Source organism: Mustelus asterias, chromosome 20, assembly GCF_964213995.1.
Source record: "Mustelus asterias chromosome 20, sMusAst1.hap1.1, whole genome shotgun sequence".
NCBI classification, from domain to species: Eukaryota; Metazoa; Chordata; class Chondrichthyes; order Carcharhiniformes; family Triakidae; genus Mustelus; species Mustelus asterias.
The window spans coordinates 76,927,624-76,946,426 of record NC_135820.1 but is presented as its reverse complement, the minus strand read 5'-3'; the positions used below and the strand labels follow the sequence as shown (position 1 = coordinate 76,946,426).

Sequence of the window (18,803 nt, the reverse complement as noted above, 5' to 3'; positions counted from 1 at the left end):
CCCCCCCCAAAAAACAGGGAGAAAAATCCTCCTGCCTTATTATAAATAAATGTTTTAGCCTGAGGTAATTCTGTATGTTGAACAGGTAGGAGTGCCTGAGGAGCCGATGTAACCACTAATGTAAAACATCACAGCAAATGTCTTCTAGATTATCAGAGACACGGCCCTGTCAATGAAAAACTGAATTTTACTGCAAGCAGGAAAATAGGAGAAAACTCAAACGATGAAACTAGACATAATGATTAAGTAATTAACTGAGCTTTCAATTTATTCACAATGATAATTAAGGCGGCATTCACCTTTCAAATACACAAGAGAAAGAATATTCAGTACAGTAGCCAGGAATTATAATTCTGTTTCATGGAACATAATAAAATATCTCAGATTGCACTGATCCAGTCATATTTACTTTGACTCTGTTTGGTTTCTATATTTAATCTGAAATACTGAGCCGTATTTGCAAAGTGATTGTGAATCTGGCCACCATACCTACAAGGAGGCAACATGTGTGGCAGTAATTTCATGTGGAGGTGTTGGGGAGGGGTAAGAGGACTCATTCAGTATAAAATGATCCAAAGTACTAACCATTTGCTTATGTGGTCCCAATTTGGAATAAATCCAGTTTTCATTCAGAGCTTCCTCTGAAGGTGGCATTATTTCAAGTTTAATAATGGTTTTACGCAGGATGAATATTTTCATAGAATCATAGAATCCTACAGTGCAGAAGGAGGACATTCGGCCCATCGGGTCTGCACCGACCACAATCCCACCCAGGCCCTATCCCCATAACCCCAATCATTTACCCTAGCTAGTCCCCTGACACTAAGGGGCAATTTAGCATGGCCAATCCACCTCACCCATCATTTTCATTTGTATTTTCAGATCAGATTAACAGTGAATTAAAACTGAATGATTCCATGACTGGGACTAATACTGTCACCAGTTAACCTGGCAGTAAATATGACGAGTTGATATTTTGGTTTTATTTGTTTAATAACACATTTACCATTAATAAAATTGCATTTTTTCATGATACCAAGATCATTTTGACTATGGGGGAGGGAGAGGGCAGTGATAGCGTAGTCACAATTTACACTTTATGTAAATCCAGTAGCATATTTACTATCTGATTAATCATCTATCACGTATGCAGCATGATTTTTGTTTGCATAAAGTGGTTGCAATGTACACAAGTCACCTTCACGACGATGATGTTCAAATTCTAGATGGTGCTGCTGCATTCCTGATTTTCGTTACTGAGCCTCGTACCAACTCCAAAAGGAGAAGCAGTTCAAGCTCCGAAGATAAAAGCAAAATACTGCAGATGCTGGAAATCTGAAATAAAACCAGAAAGTGCTGCAAAAACTCAGCAGGTCTGGCTGCATCCATGGAAAGAGAAGCAAAGTTAAGGTTTTGAGTCCAATATGATGCATTGGCTTTTTCTGATGCGAAATGTTAACTCTGTTTCTCTTTCCACAGATGTTTCCAGACCTGCTGAGTATTTCCAGCAATTTTTTTCATTTCACACTCCAAAGAGGTAGATCACTTGTATAAATTCACCCCATACGAATCTGTGCAGCCATTCACAATTAGAAGCTAAGATCAATCAACATAATCTATCCCATCCTTCCTGGCATATATTTGGAAGGGGGTGGGGTTCGGGTAGAGGAAACGTTTTAAATTTCAGTCATCCATATAAGCACATTTACTGCATGGCTGACACAAATCCAAACTAGATTTGATAATGCAAAGTCTACCATACTTTAATAACGATTTAGGAATTCATTTTCATGAACATTTCGCATATTTAAATTATTACATGCCATCTTTAAAAATAAAAAATACATAAACTCTTCCATAATTTTTCTCACATTCTCCTCCCCTGTCACCTGGAGGCTATTTCTTATCATGGATTGTCATAATCTCTGCTTGCTCAAAAGAATTATTCTGAAGTGACAACAAAGAAAGCAGTGACAGATAGGAGCGATGCTCTCTTGTCTTCATTGGACACTTGACACCAGTCAACGTGGTCATGTGTTGATTTCTTCAAGCACAACCATTTCTAGTACTAGGATTTTTCATATATAACATATATATATCAAATATATATATATATATTTGGCTAATTCAAAACAATGGTGTTTGATGACCATTTCAAATTCTTAAACATTTAAAACTGAATAATTTCACTTGTTGGAAACAATTATTTTTATATATACACCAACAAACATTAGCATATACAATGAGCGCCATACTAATTAAACAGCCACCTGCCTTAAAACAGTAACCTGGATCTTTCCTGAAGGTGACCCACTCATTTGGGTTTTACCAAATTGGCCAATGTACCAGTATAGCTTCTCCCCTTGGAAGGGCTATTGCATTAGAGGAACTGTTCATGGTCATTAGAGATGACTTTCAAATGACGGTGGCCTGTCAGCAAAATTGATAGGTGCTTCGGACTCCAAGGAGTAAATGATTCAGAAGAAATGAATGACATTGGTCTCATCTCATTCATCTTTAGCTGCCCAGACTGAAGGCTGGGATCTGTTAGCTTGTTTGCAACTGGATAAAAGATGCTGGGAAGAGACCTTTTCTGTGTGGCTGCCCATCTATGTAGCCATTCTACCAAAGGAGAAAAAAAGTGAAAAGTTAAATCAAGTCAACATTTATTGAAACACTGCAATGTGATATCCAAGGTGTGTGATTATTTTGTAGGATTTAGCTAATTAAAAATCCTCAACATCGTGTCAGCTTAATTCAGTACTCTTATCTCCAAATCAGAACGTTATGGGTACAAAACCCATTCCAGGGCTTGAATGAACTACGTAATATACTTAATTGCAGTTCAGAATGAGTGCTGCATTGTTGGAGATGCTGGGGGTCATTTTTGCTGAAGTTTGATTGAAAAAAAACAAGCAACTAGCAGTGGAAAACCAGGTGGACACTTTGGACATCCCTCAATGCCAAATGGGTGACTGATTTGTCAACTGGCCTCCTGTACTGTAATGACTCAGTAACTCATTCAATTTTCAGGTGTGCCTTTAAGTGAACACTCAGCAACCTTGCTCAAAGTAGGAAGGAGCAATGCAAGTTGGTGTAGGTTCATAACTACCATGTACAAATGTGAAGAGCATGCACTGTGTACACGAGATCAATTGTACTAGATTTGGAGCAGTTTAAAAGAGACATATAGAAGCTGCTTCCAAAAGAGCTTGGGGGTTTGTTTTTAGGAGAGAGTACATTTGTGCAGGGTTTGGGAGGAGCAAAATGACAGGAACCTTCTGCTGGTCTGCTCTTGCCCTTATATCCCAAACCAGATCACACCCTCCTGCTGCTAGTCCTGACCTGCTGACTGGCTCTGCGCGGAAGAGAGAAGACAGAACTTTTTTGTCCTTCTGTGGTGCGCTGCAACTGGGGATCATTTGTCACTTGCAGCTTGCCAATTAAATTCAACTGAGGCCGTTCAAACATTAAAATGGCTTTGAGACTTAGAAATTATACCTGCTGTTTTTTGCATGGACTGTTACGTTAAGATTCCATTTGCCTATTAAAATGGATGTAAAAGATCCCATTGCAATTTTTTTGAAGAATATCAGAGAACTCTTCAAGTCAATATGTTTTATCGTTAACACAACCAAAGACATAATAACTGGTCATTCATCTTATTCATTTTTTGTAGAAACTTTTGTGGGAGTTATCAACACAGACAAAATTAATCATGGATTTTACTGCTTTAGCTGATTTGATGGTTTAAATTGGTTTAATCACAAATTTCCCAGGGCACTAATCTAATTCTGATCTGTGAACTGGTCTAGGTTGTTTTTTTCACTAATTATATGTTTATTGGCTTGTTTACAATATTTCTATTGCCTCAACATATCAAAGAACTTCCCACAACATCTCAGAATTACATGGCAGTCACTCTTCACTAACAACATGCCATAGGCAGCAATGAAAGAAATGACCAGTTAATCTCTGTTTAGTGACACTGGTTGAGAGGAATTTTGGCCAAAACACTAAGAGAATTGCCTGCTATTCTTTGAATTAGCATGGGAATGTCAACTTTCATCCGAATTGGTACACAAACCCTCAGTATTAAATGAAGAATGACTCATCTGGCAAAGAAGTACTCTTCGTACTGCAATTGTCCCTCAGCTTAGACGACATATTCAACTCCTGTGGCACATGTACCCACAATCTGTGATTCAGTGTAGCTATAAACTGAGGCATACCGAAATATCTGTGATTGGAAATTCATGCCCCACGATTGCTTTATTATTCACAGCAGTATGGATTATAATTACGGCAAGATGGAGTATACTGGACGAATGAATGTGCATTTTCTTTTGTCTCAGGTGCAGCCTCTTTTCCAGCCACTGCACTCCACCTTTCCTACAAAATAATTCTACTCCTGATGTAATCATGAGAAACATTTGGGATTCTCCAGACCCGCTAGCTCCCAGCGAATATTGCAATGGCCTGGAGAATCGGACAAAAAAGAACAGGTTTAGCGCCGATCACCAAACCTGTCGTGATGTTCCTGGTCAGCCCTGCCAGTCCCGAGCATGTTCCTGCTGCTAACAGATATATTCAAATTAACTACTTTAAATATAATTAGCGGCTTTGAAACCCAATTCAAATATCTCCCGCTATTCACCTGCTGCCCCAGACGGGTGTGCAGCGAGTCGGGACGCCAGTGTTGGACCCCGAGGATCAAGAAAGCACCACCAATCCCTCAGCAATGAGACACACCCTACCCCCCACACCATGCAAGAATTAGGTTTATCCGACCCAATCCCGCACTCTGCCCCCCTTTCCCCTCAGACCTTCCACTCAGCCTCCCTTCAGGCCATGAGCCTTGGCAGTACCAACAGTGCACTGCCCCCTGGCACTGACACGCTGACCTGGTGCCTTGGGCCCCGAGGGGACTCAAGGAGATAGGTCCAGTGGCCATTTGCCCCTCTACTGCTGCCAGGTTGCGGAGGAAGTATCCCTCAACTCCCACTCACCTGATGAAGGGGCAGCACTCTGAAAACTTGTGGCTTATGCTACCAAATAAACCTGTTGGACTTTAACCTGGTGTTGTGAGACTTCTTATGGCGATTTCAGGCAGCTCTGTGATCAATTTCTGCAGTCCTGCCTGTCAGCTGTATAAATTCTGAAGTGGCCAGGTCACTTTAACCTCCATGCCCCCTGGTCACCTGGCAGGATTTTAAATCATTGCAGCACTCCATTCTGTAGCAGAGATTTCCCTTTTTCCCTGTCAGAAGCTGCAGGTGTGAGCAGACCCCTTTGAAGTCCTCTGACCGAGAGATGTCAATTTCACCAGGTGGGGGTTCTAATCTGTACAGCTGTACACTCAGCCCCAATGTATGCATACAGTTTTGATTTGAAGTGGGGAGTCTGGGACAGAGGGGGATTGAGTGGAGGATCTGAAGGGGGTAGGTTTGGGTCAGGTCATCCTCATGTGCCTGCGTGGTGTGGGAGATGGGGTATTACCCATTATATTTGGGTGGAGGGAGGATGCCTCTCTTCGGTGAGGGGTTGGTGGTGCTCCCCTGGTCAGTGATATCACACTGCCAGCTCAGAGACCATGCACTTCAACTGCAGCGAACTTTGAATATAGATGAATCTCAAAAACATCTGAAACAAAAATGATTTAAACCATTGTGGATGCTGGGGTAATATTTATGGTATTGCTATTGCGGCATTTGATAAGATGCCACATCAAAGGTTATTGCGGAAAATAAAAGCTCATGGTGTAGAGGCTAACATATTGGCGTGGATAGAAGATTGGCTAACTAACAGGAAACTGGGTCATTTGGCAGGGCGTGACGAGTGGCGTGCCACAGGGATCAGTGCTGGAGCCTCAATGCTTTAGAAAAGTAAGAGGTGACTTGATTGAAACTTTAAGACCCTGAGGGGCCTTGACAGGTTGGATGTGGAGAGAATGGGTGAGATTTTACAGCCTCTCTCGTCCCGAATCCATATCCTACCTGAAGTCAATGGATCTTTCCAAGGTCCATCCCTTGCCCGCTCCGATTCCGGTGGCGGGTGAGATGATAAAATTCCAGCTGATGTTTCCTCTTGTTGGAGAAGCTAGCACTCAGGGTCACTGTTTAAATTAAGAAGTTGCCTATTTAAGACAAAGATGAGGAGAAACTTTTTCTTTCAGAGGGTGGTGAGTCTCTGGAAGTCTCTTCCTCCAAAGGCAGTGGAAATAGAGTATTTGAATATTTTTAAGGCAGAGATAGATACCTTCTTGATAAAAGATTATCGGGGTTCGATGGAAAGTTACACTCAGATCAGCCATGATCTTATTGAATGGTGGAGCAGGCTTGAGGGGCTGAATGGCCTACTCCTGATTCCTATGATTGTACTTGATGGAACTACTCATTCTGATCTCATCTGAGTGGCTATTTTCTGTCTTCTGCATTACACAACAATGCAAGCAGTGAGAAAGGAATTATTAGTCATTTCAGTGTAAAGTAATAAGTGCAACAAAGTAAAGTAAACATCAGCATCAAACAGGCCAAAGACTGATGAATGCCTCTGTATGGCATTCAGATAGATACATACCCACCACTCCTGATCCTCCTCTCCAATAACTACTATCACCTCCCCCTCCTTGAATGTAAGCTCATCAGCATGATCTGCTGTGCAATTGTAAATGGCTCTTCCTCTTCGAATTCTGGATTTTATCTGCAAAATAAATAAGCATAATAAAAATAGAAAAAGCGCAAAAATCTCAACAGGGTCTGGCAGCATCTGTGGAGAGAGAAACAAAGTTAGAGTTGAGTCTGTATACGGACTCTGTTTTTCTCTCCACAGATGCTGTCAGACATGTTGGGCGGAATCTTACCAAAATTCTTCAGAGTGTCAGGTTCATAAAAAAGCCGATGTGAAGCTCTCCAGCTCCTCAGACTAATCTTCTCTCCAGATTTTGAGCCTCTTAGACAAAAGAAATGAGCGGGCATGGTTTACATCATCACTCTGGTGAGGCAAGGCCTCATAGAGCCGGCAAGACCCACTCCACAGAGATCCTTTTTACAGGGTGCCCCGATTAGAACAAAAATAACTTTCCCCTGCGCTACCACAGAGATGTTGGGGACTCTTCCCCTCCACCCAAAATCACTGGTATTCCCTCCCCACTTGCCCACCACAATCAATCTCCAACATACCCTCTCCCCACAACCCCATCCTCTCACTCCCCCAAACATTCATCACCGGCATTCCCTTCCATAAGACATAGGAGCAGAATTAGGCCACTCGGCCCATCGAGTCTGCTCTGCCATTCAATCATGGCTGATATTTTTCTCATCCCCATTCTCCTGCCTTTTCCCCCTAACCCCTGATCCCCTTATTAATCAAGAACCTATTTCTGTCTTAAGGACACTCAATGACCTGGCCTCCACAGCCTTCTGCAGCAAAGAGTTCCAAAGATTCACCACTCTCTGGCTGAAGAAATTCCTCCTCATCTCTGTTTTAAAGGATCACCCCTTTAATGTGAGGTTGTGCCCTCTGGTTCTAGTTTTTCCTACTAGTGGAAACATCCTCTCCACGTCCACTCTATCCAGGCCTTGCAGTATCCTGTAAGTCTCAATAAAATCCCCCCTCATCCTTCTAAACTCCAACGAGTACAGACCCAGAGTCCTCATCGGACAATTATCACTGGCATTCATTGCCAACGCCCCTCCACCCACACACATGAATGAACCCCCCCCATGAGGCTTCTACTAGTGTCTGCCCTGGAACTGCCCCGTGGCACAGATGCCTCTTATTGCTGAGGACCAGGCTGGCCAGTGGGTTCCCCGAAATGAACTCATCTTTCAGATGGGTGAATCCTGCCTGACAGATGCTGCCAGTGCCAGCGGGAAACACTCCCGTTTTCCTGCTGGCATGGGCACTTAGTCCCAATTCGGGAGGAAAAATTAGAGTACGAAAGAAAGGTAGCTAGAAATATAAAGGCAGATAGTCGGAGTTTCTATAGATTCTTCAATAAAAAAATCAACAAGCTGTGCACTGATCCTATAGAAAGTGAGTCTGGGGAATTAATGATGGCAAGTAAGGAGATGACAGACGAATTGAACAGGTATTTTGCATCAGTTTTCACTACAGAGGATAAAAGTAACATCCCAGAAACAGCTGTAAATCAGGAAATGGAAGGAAGGGAATAACTCAGGAAAATTACAATCATCAGGGAAGTGGTACTTAAACCATTGGAGCTGCGGGCTGACAAATTCCTGGGTCCTGATGGACTTCATCCTAGGGTCTTAAAAGAAGTGGTGAGTGAGACAGTTTATGCATTGGCTTTAATTTTCCAGAATTCCCTGGATTCACTGATGAAGTTTGAAAGGAAACTTCTAAACGGATTGGAAGAATTTCTGCAATATTTTGTCTGGATTTTGCTGGTACAGCAGTCCCCTCATGGCAAACAATTAACAATGCACCATCAGGTCCGCTATCTTTACCACCCTGGAGCGCTGCCAGTCCGTTCGGAATCCAGGGGTGGGGCACCCTCAGAATTTAGATTGATTGGGGGAAACCACGACTAGGCAGCCAGATGCCAGCAATCAGGGAGGGAAGATATAGGATTAGTGGCACAGTTGCCATGTGGTCAGTCATTACCACTGGTGGAGCCCCTCAGTGGACTATCGAGTGCCCCAATAGGAGGACCCCACCCCTGCCCCTAAAGCCAGTAGGTTTCCATTGAGAGATTTCCCGATGCCTCTCTTTCGCTGGATCTTCTCCAAAAGGACCTCCTGTCTCAAGACCAGAATTGTGTGCACCCTCTTCCTCAGTCTCTAGCCATTCTGCAACTTGCTGTTACGTGTCAGCTTTTGCACCCCGCACCTTTGGTGGAAGCGGGTGCATGGATCCTACATACACTGCTCCACTAGAATTGCTCCCAATCATTGCTACAATACTAAATCTGCTAGTGCCTGTTATAACAACTTCAGGCAAGTTCAAATAATGGTAATCAGTAATTGGGCCTAAAATTGCATGCTAAGTCCAGACTTTCGAACAGGTATGTCTTATTAGCACAACACTCATTTAAGTGTCTGTCTTCATCCTTTCATCAAAATAAGCTCCTTGGTCACAAGGTGATGAGCCAAAAGTCGTGGAGTTCAGCAATGTACTGAAATTATAGTAATTAAATTATTGCTGAATGTTGTAGAACTCAATGGTGATCAAGTCTATGGCAACTGATTAATATTTAACAGGAGACTTTTAATATTTTCACCCATTCCTATTCGATTCTGTTACAGATTTCACCCCATTTGATGATTATCTGAGTAATCTGCTTCATTCATCTTCAAAATGTTCAATGTTTTAACAAACTAGCAGAGTGCCACACTGCTAACCATTTCCATTTGCCAAAACAATGTTAATTTCTTACCACACTCATTTTCCGGGGAAGAGGTATTGGGTTTCCAGGCACAGCGTATATATCATTATTTGGTTCAGCAAAGGAAGACCTTGAAGGTGAAGTAACAAGCCACAGTGACCTCTGGCTGGCCTCTGGAACATTTTGAGATCTTTTGGGTATGGAGTAGAGTTGTTCAGGCTTCTTCTGAACCACTAGAAAGTATTGTATTCAAAGAGATCACAATCTAATAACGAAATTATTTACTTGCACAATATTTCCAACTTTTTAACTGAAGTAACAGATTATTGACTAAAATCTATATTTGTAGCCTAAGAATGGAAGATAAATACAAGTAAAAGTACCAAATACAAAGTACACTGTAATCTGTGCACACTCCCAAAAAAAATCAGCATTAATAATTCCCCCTTTAGGCTGCCGGAAGGTTCAGTGGGATTTCTAGCCATTTTGCCAGCAGGATCTGCCAGTCCTGCTGACGGCATTCCCCCATCTTGGGTTCCCCGGGAGTGCGAACTATGGAAAATCCCATTGACGTTAGTGGGACGGGAACATCCCACCGTCAGCCAATCTCTGCCACCACAGCATACACCATTGGGAGGGGGGGAATCCTGAATCCGGCCCATTGTTTAACTGTACCACCCAGTGTGGTTCTGAACCTCACAAACCAGCTTCAATCTCTCAGTCCTGAGTAAGATGAACTTTTAAGCAGGGATTGGGAACCGGACATGGGGGCCGGTTTCACGTCCCAACCTTACACAATGTGCTTTAGGCACAGACCAGATGATTTTGGAGTTTTAGCAGCATTGTTTGGAGCAGTTGCAGCCTGTGCAAAAAACTGTCTGTTGGACGTGTGTGTGCGTGTGTGTTGGTAAACAGCTTTGCTAGCCATTTCCTGCTCTGTGATTCAATGTTCTTCACAAATTCTGGATAAATCTCATTGACCCCCGACTGTTCCCTGCTGAATTCCAAATGCCACAGCTGCCTGGCCATGATCCCTGGGGGGAGGGGGCACAGCCACACCCATGGCTCAATAGCCATTGTGGAAGTTGGGTGACAAGTGGGGGTTTTTGCGTGATCCATCATGCCTCCCACACCCAGAGGCCACTATGTTGGTTTGGATGTGGTGATCAACGTGGGCTGCCACATTGTCAACTGGAAATCTCAATTGGCATGGGAACTGGCCTTAAAAGGCCCTTAATTAATTGGCCTAAATTGGCTACCCGCACATTGCCTACAGCAGCCAATCAACTCTAAATCAGAATCTTTCAAAATGTCCTGGGATCGTGGCAGAGAACTGTCACTGAGGACAGTCATGCCAAATTGCATGCCCACCTGGACCCCAGCCTGTTTTAAAAATCCAACCCCCGATTCAGCCAATGTGGTGGAAGGAATGCTCAATTATCTCAGCATTTCTGAATTAGAGAGGGGAAAAATTCTGACCAGCCATGCGGACTGATTATTCTCAAATGACATTCCTTACATCCCCCTCCCTCCTGCTCCAACCACCCATCATCCCCCCTCGACCACCCAGCCCTTTGGAAAGTATGCCTTTGGGCAATGGATAAGAACAAGGACAACCATAGAACCATAGAAAATTACAGCTCAGAAACAGGCCTTTTGGCCCTTCTTGTCTGTGCCGAACCATTTTATGCCTAGTCCCACTGACCTGCACTTGGACCATATCCCTCCACACCCCTCTCATCCATGAACCCGTCCAAGTTTTTCTTAAATGTTAAAAGTGACCCCGCATTTACCACTTTATCCGGCAGCTCATTCCACACTCCCACCACTCTGTGTGAAGAAGCCCCCCGTAATATTCCCTTTAAACTTTTCTCCTTTCACCCTTAACCCATGCCCTCTGGTTTTTTTCTCCCCTAGCCTCAGCGGAAAAAGCCTGCTTGCATTCACTCTATCTATACCCATCAAAATCTTATGCACTTCTATCAAATCTCCCCTCAATCTTCTACGCTCCAGGGAATAAAGTCCCAACCTATTCAATCTCTCTCTGTAACTCAGCTTCTCAAGTCCCGGCAACATCCTTGTGAACCTTCTCTGCACTCTTTCAATCTTATTTACATCCTTCCTGTAACTAGGTGACCAAAACTGTACACAATACTCCAAATTTGGCCTCACCAATGCCTTATACAACCTTACCATAACACTCCAACTTTTATACTCGATACTCCGATTTATAAAGGCCAATGTACCAAAGGCACTCTTTACGACCCTATCCACCTGTGACGTCACTTTTAGGGAATTTTGTACCTGTATTCCCAGATCCCTCTGTTCAACTGCACTCTTCAGAGTCCTACCATTTACCCTGTACGTTCTTCTTTGGTTTGTCCTTCCAAAGTGCAATATCTCACACTTGTCTGCGTTAAATTCCATTTGCCATTTTTCAGCCCATTTTTCTAGTTGGTCCAAATCCCTCTGCAAGCTTTGAAAACCTTCCTCACTATCCACTACACCTCCAATCTTTGTATCATCAGCAAACTTGCTGATCCAATTTACCACATTATCATCCAGATCATTGATATAGATGACAAACAACAATGGACCCAACACCGATCCCTGCGGCACACCACTAGTCACAGGCCTCCACTCAGAGAAGCAATCCTCCACAACTACTCTCTGGCTTCTTCCATTGAGCCAGTGTCTTATCCAATTTACTACCTCCCCATGTATACCTAGCGACTGAACCTTCCTAACTAACCTCCCATGAGGGACCTTGTCAAAGGCCTTGCTGAAATCCAGGTAGTCAACATCCACCGCCTTCCCTTCATCCACTTTCCTGGTAACCTCCTCGAAAAACTCTAATAGATTGGTCAAACATGACCTACCACGCACAAAGCCATGTTGACTCTCCCTAATAAGTCCCTGTCTATCCAAATATTTGTAGATCCTATCCCTTATCACACCTTCCAATAACTTGCCCACCACCGACGTCAAACTTACTGGCCGATAATTTCCCGGATTTCTTTTGGAACCTTTTTTAAACAACGGAACAACATGAGCCACCCTCCAATCATCCGGCACCTCCCCCGTGAATACTGACATTTTAAATATGTCTGCCAGGGCCCCTGCAAGTTCAACACTAGATAAGATAAGATTAGGTTTAGACATCATGCTCCAACATTTGAATAGTACAAGTGAGCAAGGAGCAGTGGTAGGCCATTCAGCCCCTCGAGCCTATTCTGCCATTTAATAAGATAATGGCTAGTTTGCTATTGTATGTTAATACTGTGTGTTTTTGCTCATATATCAAAAAGTTCAATCAACTCCATTGCCAGAGCACTGCTGATGCTTTCTGAGAGGATTAAAGGCTCTCTGTCACCTATGATATTTCCTACTTATAAAGGGAGGCAAACTGTTCTATACTACTTTGTATGTATAAAGCAAGATGTGAAAAAACAAACTCTGCCAGCATTTTTTCCTACTTTAAAAAAAAAATCCTTAAATAAAATCTGAGATGAAGGCTCTGCAGAATAGAGAGAGAAATTCCCAAGTGGTGGAAGATGTGCAGTAGCAATCGTACTCAATGTTTGGACATGGTACAAAGAGACTCCCGCAAAGCTGACCATTTAGTGATGAGGGGTTTTCCTTACCTGTCTCCGGTAGTTCTGGGAGAGAATGAAGGCCAGGTAATGCTTTTGGAGACAGTATGCTGAAATTCAAATAGGGAAAAATTATTTAATGGAATGAAGGAAATATTATTTTTTTTACTGTTGTAAATGTTATAAATTTTAATAAAATAAAAATAATTTCCTTCACTTTTGTAAATAACTCTGCATCGTAAATTGTAGTCTGAAAGAAGTGTGTAGGAAACTAGTTATAAAATTGGATAAAGTCCAGCCTCCCTCTCCCCATCCTGTGAAAAAAATCAAAAACACCATCTTGAAATAAATCCCAAACAAGTACAGACATTAGCCTGAATTTTGCAGGCAGCTGCAAAACAATGTTACTTGCCGCTACCTTGATGAAAGCTTCTCTTTTGGAGAGTCGGTGCAGATTCAATGGGCTGAATGGCCTCTTTCTGCACTGTAGGGATTCTATGTGCTAACAGTAAATAGACATGCTGGCTTCAGACTTTTGGGGTGGAAGAGATATAAAGAGGCAGGGAAAGAACAGTAGTTGGTGCGCCATCAGAGAGAAGAGGATGCAGTGTTCTTTACAATCTACCTAATCTGGATGCAGGAGGGAGATGGTCTTTAGTCGAAGAGGTGAAGCCATCTTAAGAATCCCAGAGATTTATCCTGCCATGGTCAGGGGAAAGAAGCATCATTGGAGCAGGTTTTACTGCGAGTAGTGGATTTCTGAAATTCTGCAAAAACTGAGAGGAGTGCCTGAAGATGGTCACTCAAAGTTACTACTTGGTGAAATGGGAAACATGAACCTATTGAAAGCTGGAAGTGACGATGGACTGTGGGGCAGCATGGTGGCATAGTGATTAGTTAGCACCGCTGCCTCACAATGCTAGGGACCAGGGTTCATTTCCCGGCTTGGGTCACTGTCTGTGTGGAGTCTGCATGTTCTCCCCATGTCTGCTCCGGGTTTCCTCCGGGTGCTCCGGTTTCTTCCCACAGTCCGAAAGACGTGCTGGTTAGGTGTATTGGCCATGCTAAATTATCTCTCAATGTGCCCGAACAAGTGCCGGAGTGTGGCAACTAGGGGATTTTCATAGTAACTTAACTGCAGTGTTAATGTAAAGCCTTACTTGTGACAATAATAAAATAAAACTCAGTATAAAAACTCAGAAATGTAATTCAGTGGAGAGTGGACTGTGTGCTAGATACAAAAGTAAAATATTCTGTTCTGTAATTTAAATTCTGTAAGGTAAAGTAACGTTGCCATAGTCCCAGATGATCATAGGTTGAGGGGAGAGCTGACTGGTGGTGATTTAATCTGAGGATCATCATACCTCAGGTGACGGGCAAGAAGAGAGGCCTTCATGAATAACCACAGTTGGTAAGGGAAATTAACCCATACTGTTGGCGTTGCTCTACATCATGAACCAACTGTTCAGCCAATTGAGCTAAACCAACTCCTCAATTTGAAGTATAATCTGCCTATACTAATAGTGTTTTTATTCATTTGTTACAGTAAAAATCTTAAAACATTAAATCTTGTCATGTCATCCTTTTCAGCTATTAACCGGAAGTTCAAATTTCTTTATAAATGTTATTTGTCGCTCCGGGGATTGTAATAAAATCCAGAGGCCTGGACTAATGTTACAGTGCCATACATTCAAATCCCACCACAGCAGTTAGAAGAATTTAAATTCAATTAATCAATAAATATGGATTAAAATGGCAGTCTCATTAATAACGAGCACGAAACTACTGGATTGTAGTAAAACCCATCCGGTCTTTCAAGGAGGAAATCTGCCATCCTTACCCCGTCTGACCTATATGTGACTTCAGAACCATACCAACCTGGTTAACTCTTAACTGCTCTCTGAAATAGCCTAGCAAACCACTCAGTTTTATTGGCTCAGCACTGCCTACTCAAGGGCAATTAGAAGTGGGCAATACATACTATTCTTGTCGTGACACCCACATCCTAAGAATGACGTAAGTAAGTAGATAAACAACCAAACAAATTGAAGTATTCACACACACAAGCCAAGAAGTTAAGAGCATGTAAAATATTTCACTTTTACAACTTCAGATAGTGAAATAAACACAGAACTATGTAAGATCGAAGAAATTAAAAAATGCTTTTAAAAATACGTGGAAGAATGAGGTGTCCCACAAATATAAAACCAGCTTTTCAGGGATATTAATGGTATTTAGCAGTAATTTTGAAGCTAATACATTGCTCAAAAACAAGTACACCTTATTCATCAATATGTAACTTATTCCAGAGATTTTACAATAGGCTTGCAGAATTCGAATTAAAGTTTTTGTTAATTCATGATTGCAACCTATGGAGGAGCAGAGTTTCTGGATTTTCCCGTTATTCTTCACATATCAAAGTTGCTGTCAGTTTAAGTGGAGCAATGATGATGAATGCTGACAGTTTCATTGTAATCAACACAGCAAAATTCAGGTCATTGTGGAATAACAAAATTCAACCTAAGGTCAGCAGGATTGTTAATGTTACACATATTATTAAAAGCAAACAATGAAATATTTTAACAAGATAGCAAAACAAGAGCAACTTAGGGAGTATCTAACCTTGACCTTGGTGAAGATCTGTCCACAGAAGTAGGTGGACTAGATGGTGGAGTAGAATCTAAACATTAAAAAATAATAGAACATTAGTTTATGAACAAATCTACAGTTTAAACTATCAAATTGATAATATAAGCTTAAATAATTTCTTCAAAACATTTCTATTGCCAACTCTTTCCATCTGCAGACTCCATTGCTTATACTAGGTGTCTCTTTAAGAACATAATTTGTCTTCCATATTAAATGCTGTTTTAGTGGCCATTATGCTCTTATTGAGGGTACAGTTGCATTCACTGGGGGCATTTATCTAGTCAACGGCTGAGAGAATCTGGATGTGCTTCTTTCTGCAAAATAAATCTCATTCTAAGCTGTTTAACACACTAGAAGGTGCTGACCATAGTATAGGAGCGACACTTCCTCCCACTCCTTCATAAGGGACATAGCTCAGCAGCACAGAGATTGATCTGGTGTCCTCGACTCCTGTAAGTCACTGGTACTCCAACATGTTTCAAAGTGCATAAAAGTCCTACAATTCCCTTGTAAGTATGAATATTTAGCCTTTTGCTTTAAAGTGGGAAGAAACAACAATGTAGCAGTTCAATTCTATTTATCTTTAAAGTTGGCGAAAACACACCTTCTGCATTATTTTATCTGAGTACAAGTTGTGCAAAAATGTCACTCTTAGCTGACTTTAAATGGAAATTACCAGAAGTAAATAATGGGAATAAAATCTGCAGTTGGTCCAGATGGGAAATAAAGCTCGGCACAACATCGTGGGCCGAAGGGCCTGTTCTGTGCTGTACTGTTCTATGTTCTAATAACAAATGAAGTACTTCTGAAGTTTAGCAATAACTCCTGTGCTGTAGACATGCTTTAAATTTAAATATAAAAGAGTTCTTTCTCAATTTGCTCTTTAAATTACCAGTATAAATGAAACTGAGAATATTCTGCTACTTTCAAAACGTACCAAATGAGGACTGCTTGCGATTCAGCGGGCTATGAGGTACTGCTGGTGTGGGTTCAGACAATGTCCGTTTATGCTTGGTTGTCAGCGGAGGCAGGGGTGGTCGTTTCTTAGTTGAAGGACTGTCTGAGATAAAGACTATACTTCCAGAGGGAGGATTGAGGGTAGAAGGTGGTGGTGGAGGCGGAGGTGGAACACTTGGGGCTACAAAAGCAACAAAATCCAGATAAATTAACTTTGCATAAATGTTTTGTTGAGGAAGAACAATTTTCTAAATTTGAATTGTATTAGAATACACACATCTCTAAAACCATGTAAGATTACTGAATATTACATTTTGATAGCAGAAAATTTAGCAAGGTCCAAGTATTCTGAGCAATTATGGCATTACAGGAAATTACAGCAATTATGGCATTACAGGAAAAGGACCTGTAATATATTTTCACTGCTAGACAGTTTTAACTATTAATCTATTTCTGGCCCTTTCCCAAGTTTAACATTCACTGGGTTTCAGAAGTAATTGTATCTGAGAATGCTCTGTCACAGCTAATTATTATGTTAATGACCAAAGCCAAACCTTTGATGGGGATTCTGGGAGGAATAGGAGGACCCTCTGACGAAGGAGAAAAGGGCTGAGGTTCTATACTCTGTGACTGATTGGGCAATCCAGAGAACTGCTCACGTCGGCGCTCGCGTGGTATGCTGGAAGAATCTTTGCTGCTGGCCACTGTGTTAGGCTTCTCCATGCTCTGAGTGTGTTTGCTAGCATGCTGATAACAGCTGAACGGCCTAAGAGAACGTTCCCTTTTAATAGGTCCCTGCTTTTTGAACAGAAGAACAGGAATCTTACACAATGTTACAAAGTATTCTGTAAATACATAAGTTTCTATGTAATAAAACATTTTCAGAGGGAAGGTATTGGTTGTTAGTCTGAGCTACTGCAAAAGGGATTGCAGTGGGGAGAGTAAGGGAATAACCTACACTCAGCATTACAGTCAAAAAAATGCTAAGCAAATGGGTACTAAAGACATCAGTCAAAGATACTTCATTATGTCTTGTTTCCACTAGGAAGACTACAGAATATAACGATATACATACAGATGGTAAAAGTTGTTTAACTTTTACATTGATCCCCAGTAGTTTTGCATTATTCTCAGCATATTTTGTGCAATTGTATAAAATAGATAATAGCAAATTGACAACCTGTTATACATCTTTCCTGATTTTTATTTCTATTGACATTAGGTTAAAGATCACATGTTTTACAACATCACGCACAGTAATTTGTTATTCTTTAATGAGGTGTGGCCACCATTGGCACGGCCAGCATTTGTTGTCTATCCCTAGTTGCCCTCGAACTGAGTTTCTTGCGAGACCATTTCAGAGGGTAGATGAGAGTCAACCACATTGCTATGGGTCTGGAGTCACATGTAGGCCAGACCAGGTAAGGATGGCAGATTTCCTTCCCTAAAGGACATTAGTGGACCAGATGGATTTTTATTTCAATTGACAATTTCATGGTCACCATTACTGAGGCTAGTTTTCAATAACATTTTTTTAAAATTAATCACCCGTGTTCACAAAGCATTAGCCTGGGCCTCTGGATTACTGGTCCTGTGGCATTACCACTACCCTATCATCTCCCCTTACTCTACTATTATTAAAAGTTAGGAATGTCAACTTTGGAAACATTTGCTGATGGTCATTTTTTGTAGTGGACCTGTGCGCACTAGGCTCTGGATTGCAGCAGTTAGCTGATAGAAAATACTATTATCTGATCGATCTGTGATGGAGTTTGACAGAGTTAATTTTAACTCAAGGTGGAAATTGGAGGTGTGGGTGCTAGAGCAGAATATGGCTTATTGCTGGTGCCAGCTTTTGCTGGAGGGTCAGAAACTGTCCCAATCATGATTAGGCACCATGGTTAAAACAACACGTGCAAATAACACCATGGTAACAGTGTCATTTAAATGGGGTCTCTGCTACTTCGGGATGGGCTGCCTCTCACTGTCTGAATTCAGTGGTGGAGGGAAGGAATATGTTGGGGGATTGCAGAGGAAGTGGGGTGGGGCAGGGGGTGGAGGAGGATGGATTTGTTAAAATCACCCTTAGGTTACAGAGGTGAAAAACATGGGCTTAGTTGCTGCATCATCCAATTCCCTAAAAGAGGATTTGTACAAATGTGAATTAAGGAAAGCCAACACAGATTTGTCACATTATACCCAACTGACGTGATTGAGTTTTTTTTGATCAGGTAATAAAGAGAATTTAGGGGTGG

At 41.8% G+C, this 18,803-nt stretch overlaps 1 protein-coding gene across 3 annotated transcripts in view; it reads right to left on the bottom strand.

Moving 5' to 3' along the window:
• Positions 1-250: 250 nt before the first annotated feature.
• The window catches only part of unm_sa1614 (un-named sa1614), a 195,971-nt gene continuing 177,418 nt past the window's right edge, over positions 251-18,803 (bottom strand). For 2 of the 3 annotated variants that reach the window (XM_078236888.1, XM_078236890.1), the window contains 7 exons: positions 17,103-17,346; positions 16,529-16,729; positions 15,565-15,622; positions 12,994-13,052; positions 9,401-9,582; positions 6,580-6,702; positions 251-2,622 (listed from right to left, as the gene is read on the bottom strand). In XM_078236888.1, coding sequence (XP_078093014.1) covers positions 2,548-2,622; positions 6,580-6,702; positions 9,401-9,582; positions 12,994-13,052; positions 15,565-15,622; positions 16,529-16,729; positions 17,103-17,346 — 942 coding nt within the window. In that variant the 3' untranslated portion in view covers positions 251-2,547. The remainder of the gene's footprint in view (positions 2,623-6,579; positions 6,703-9,400; positions 9,583-12,993; positions 13,053-15,564; positions 15,623-16,528; positions 16,730-17,102; positions 17,347-18,803) is intronic. The other variant, XM_078236889.1, reaches the window with a different exon arrangement.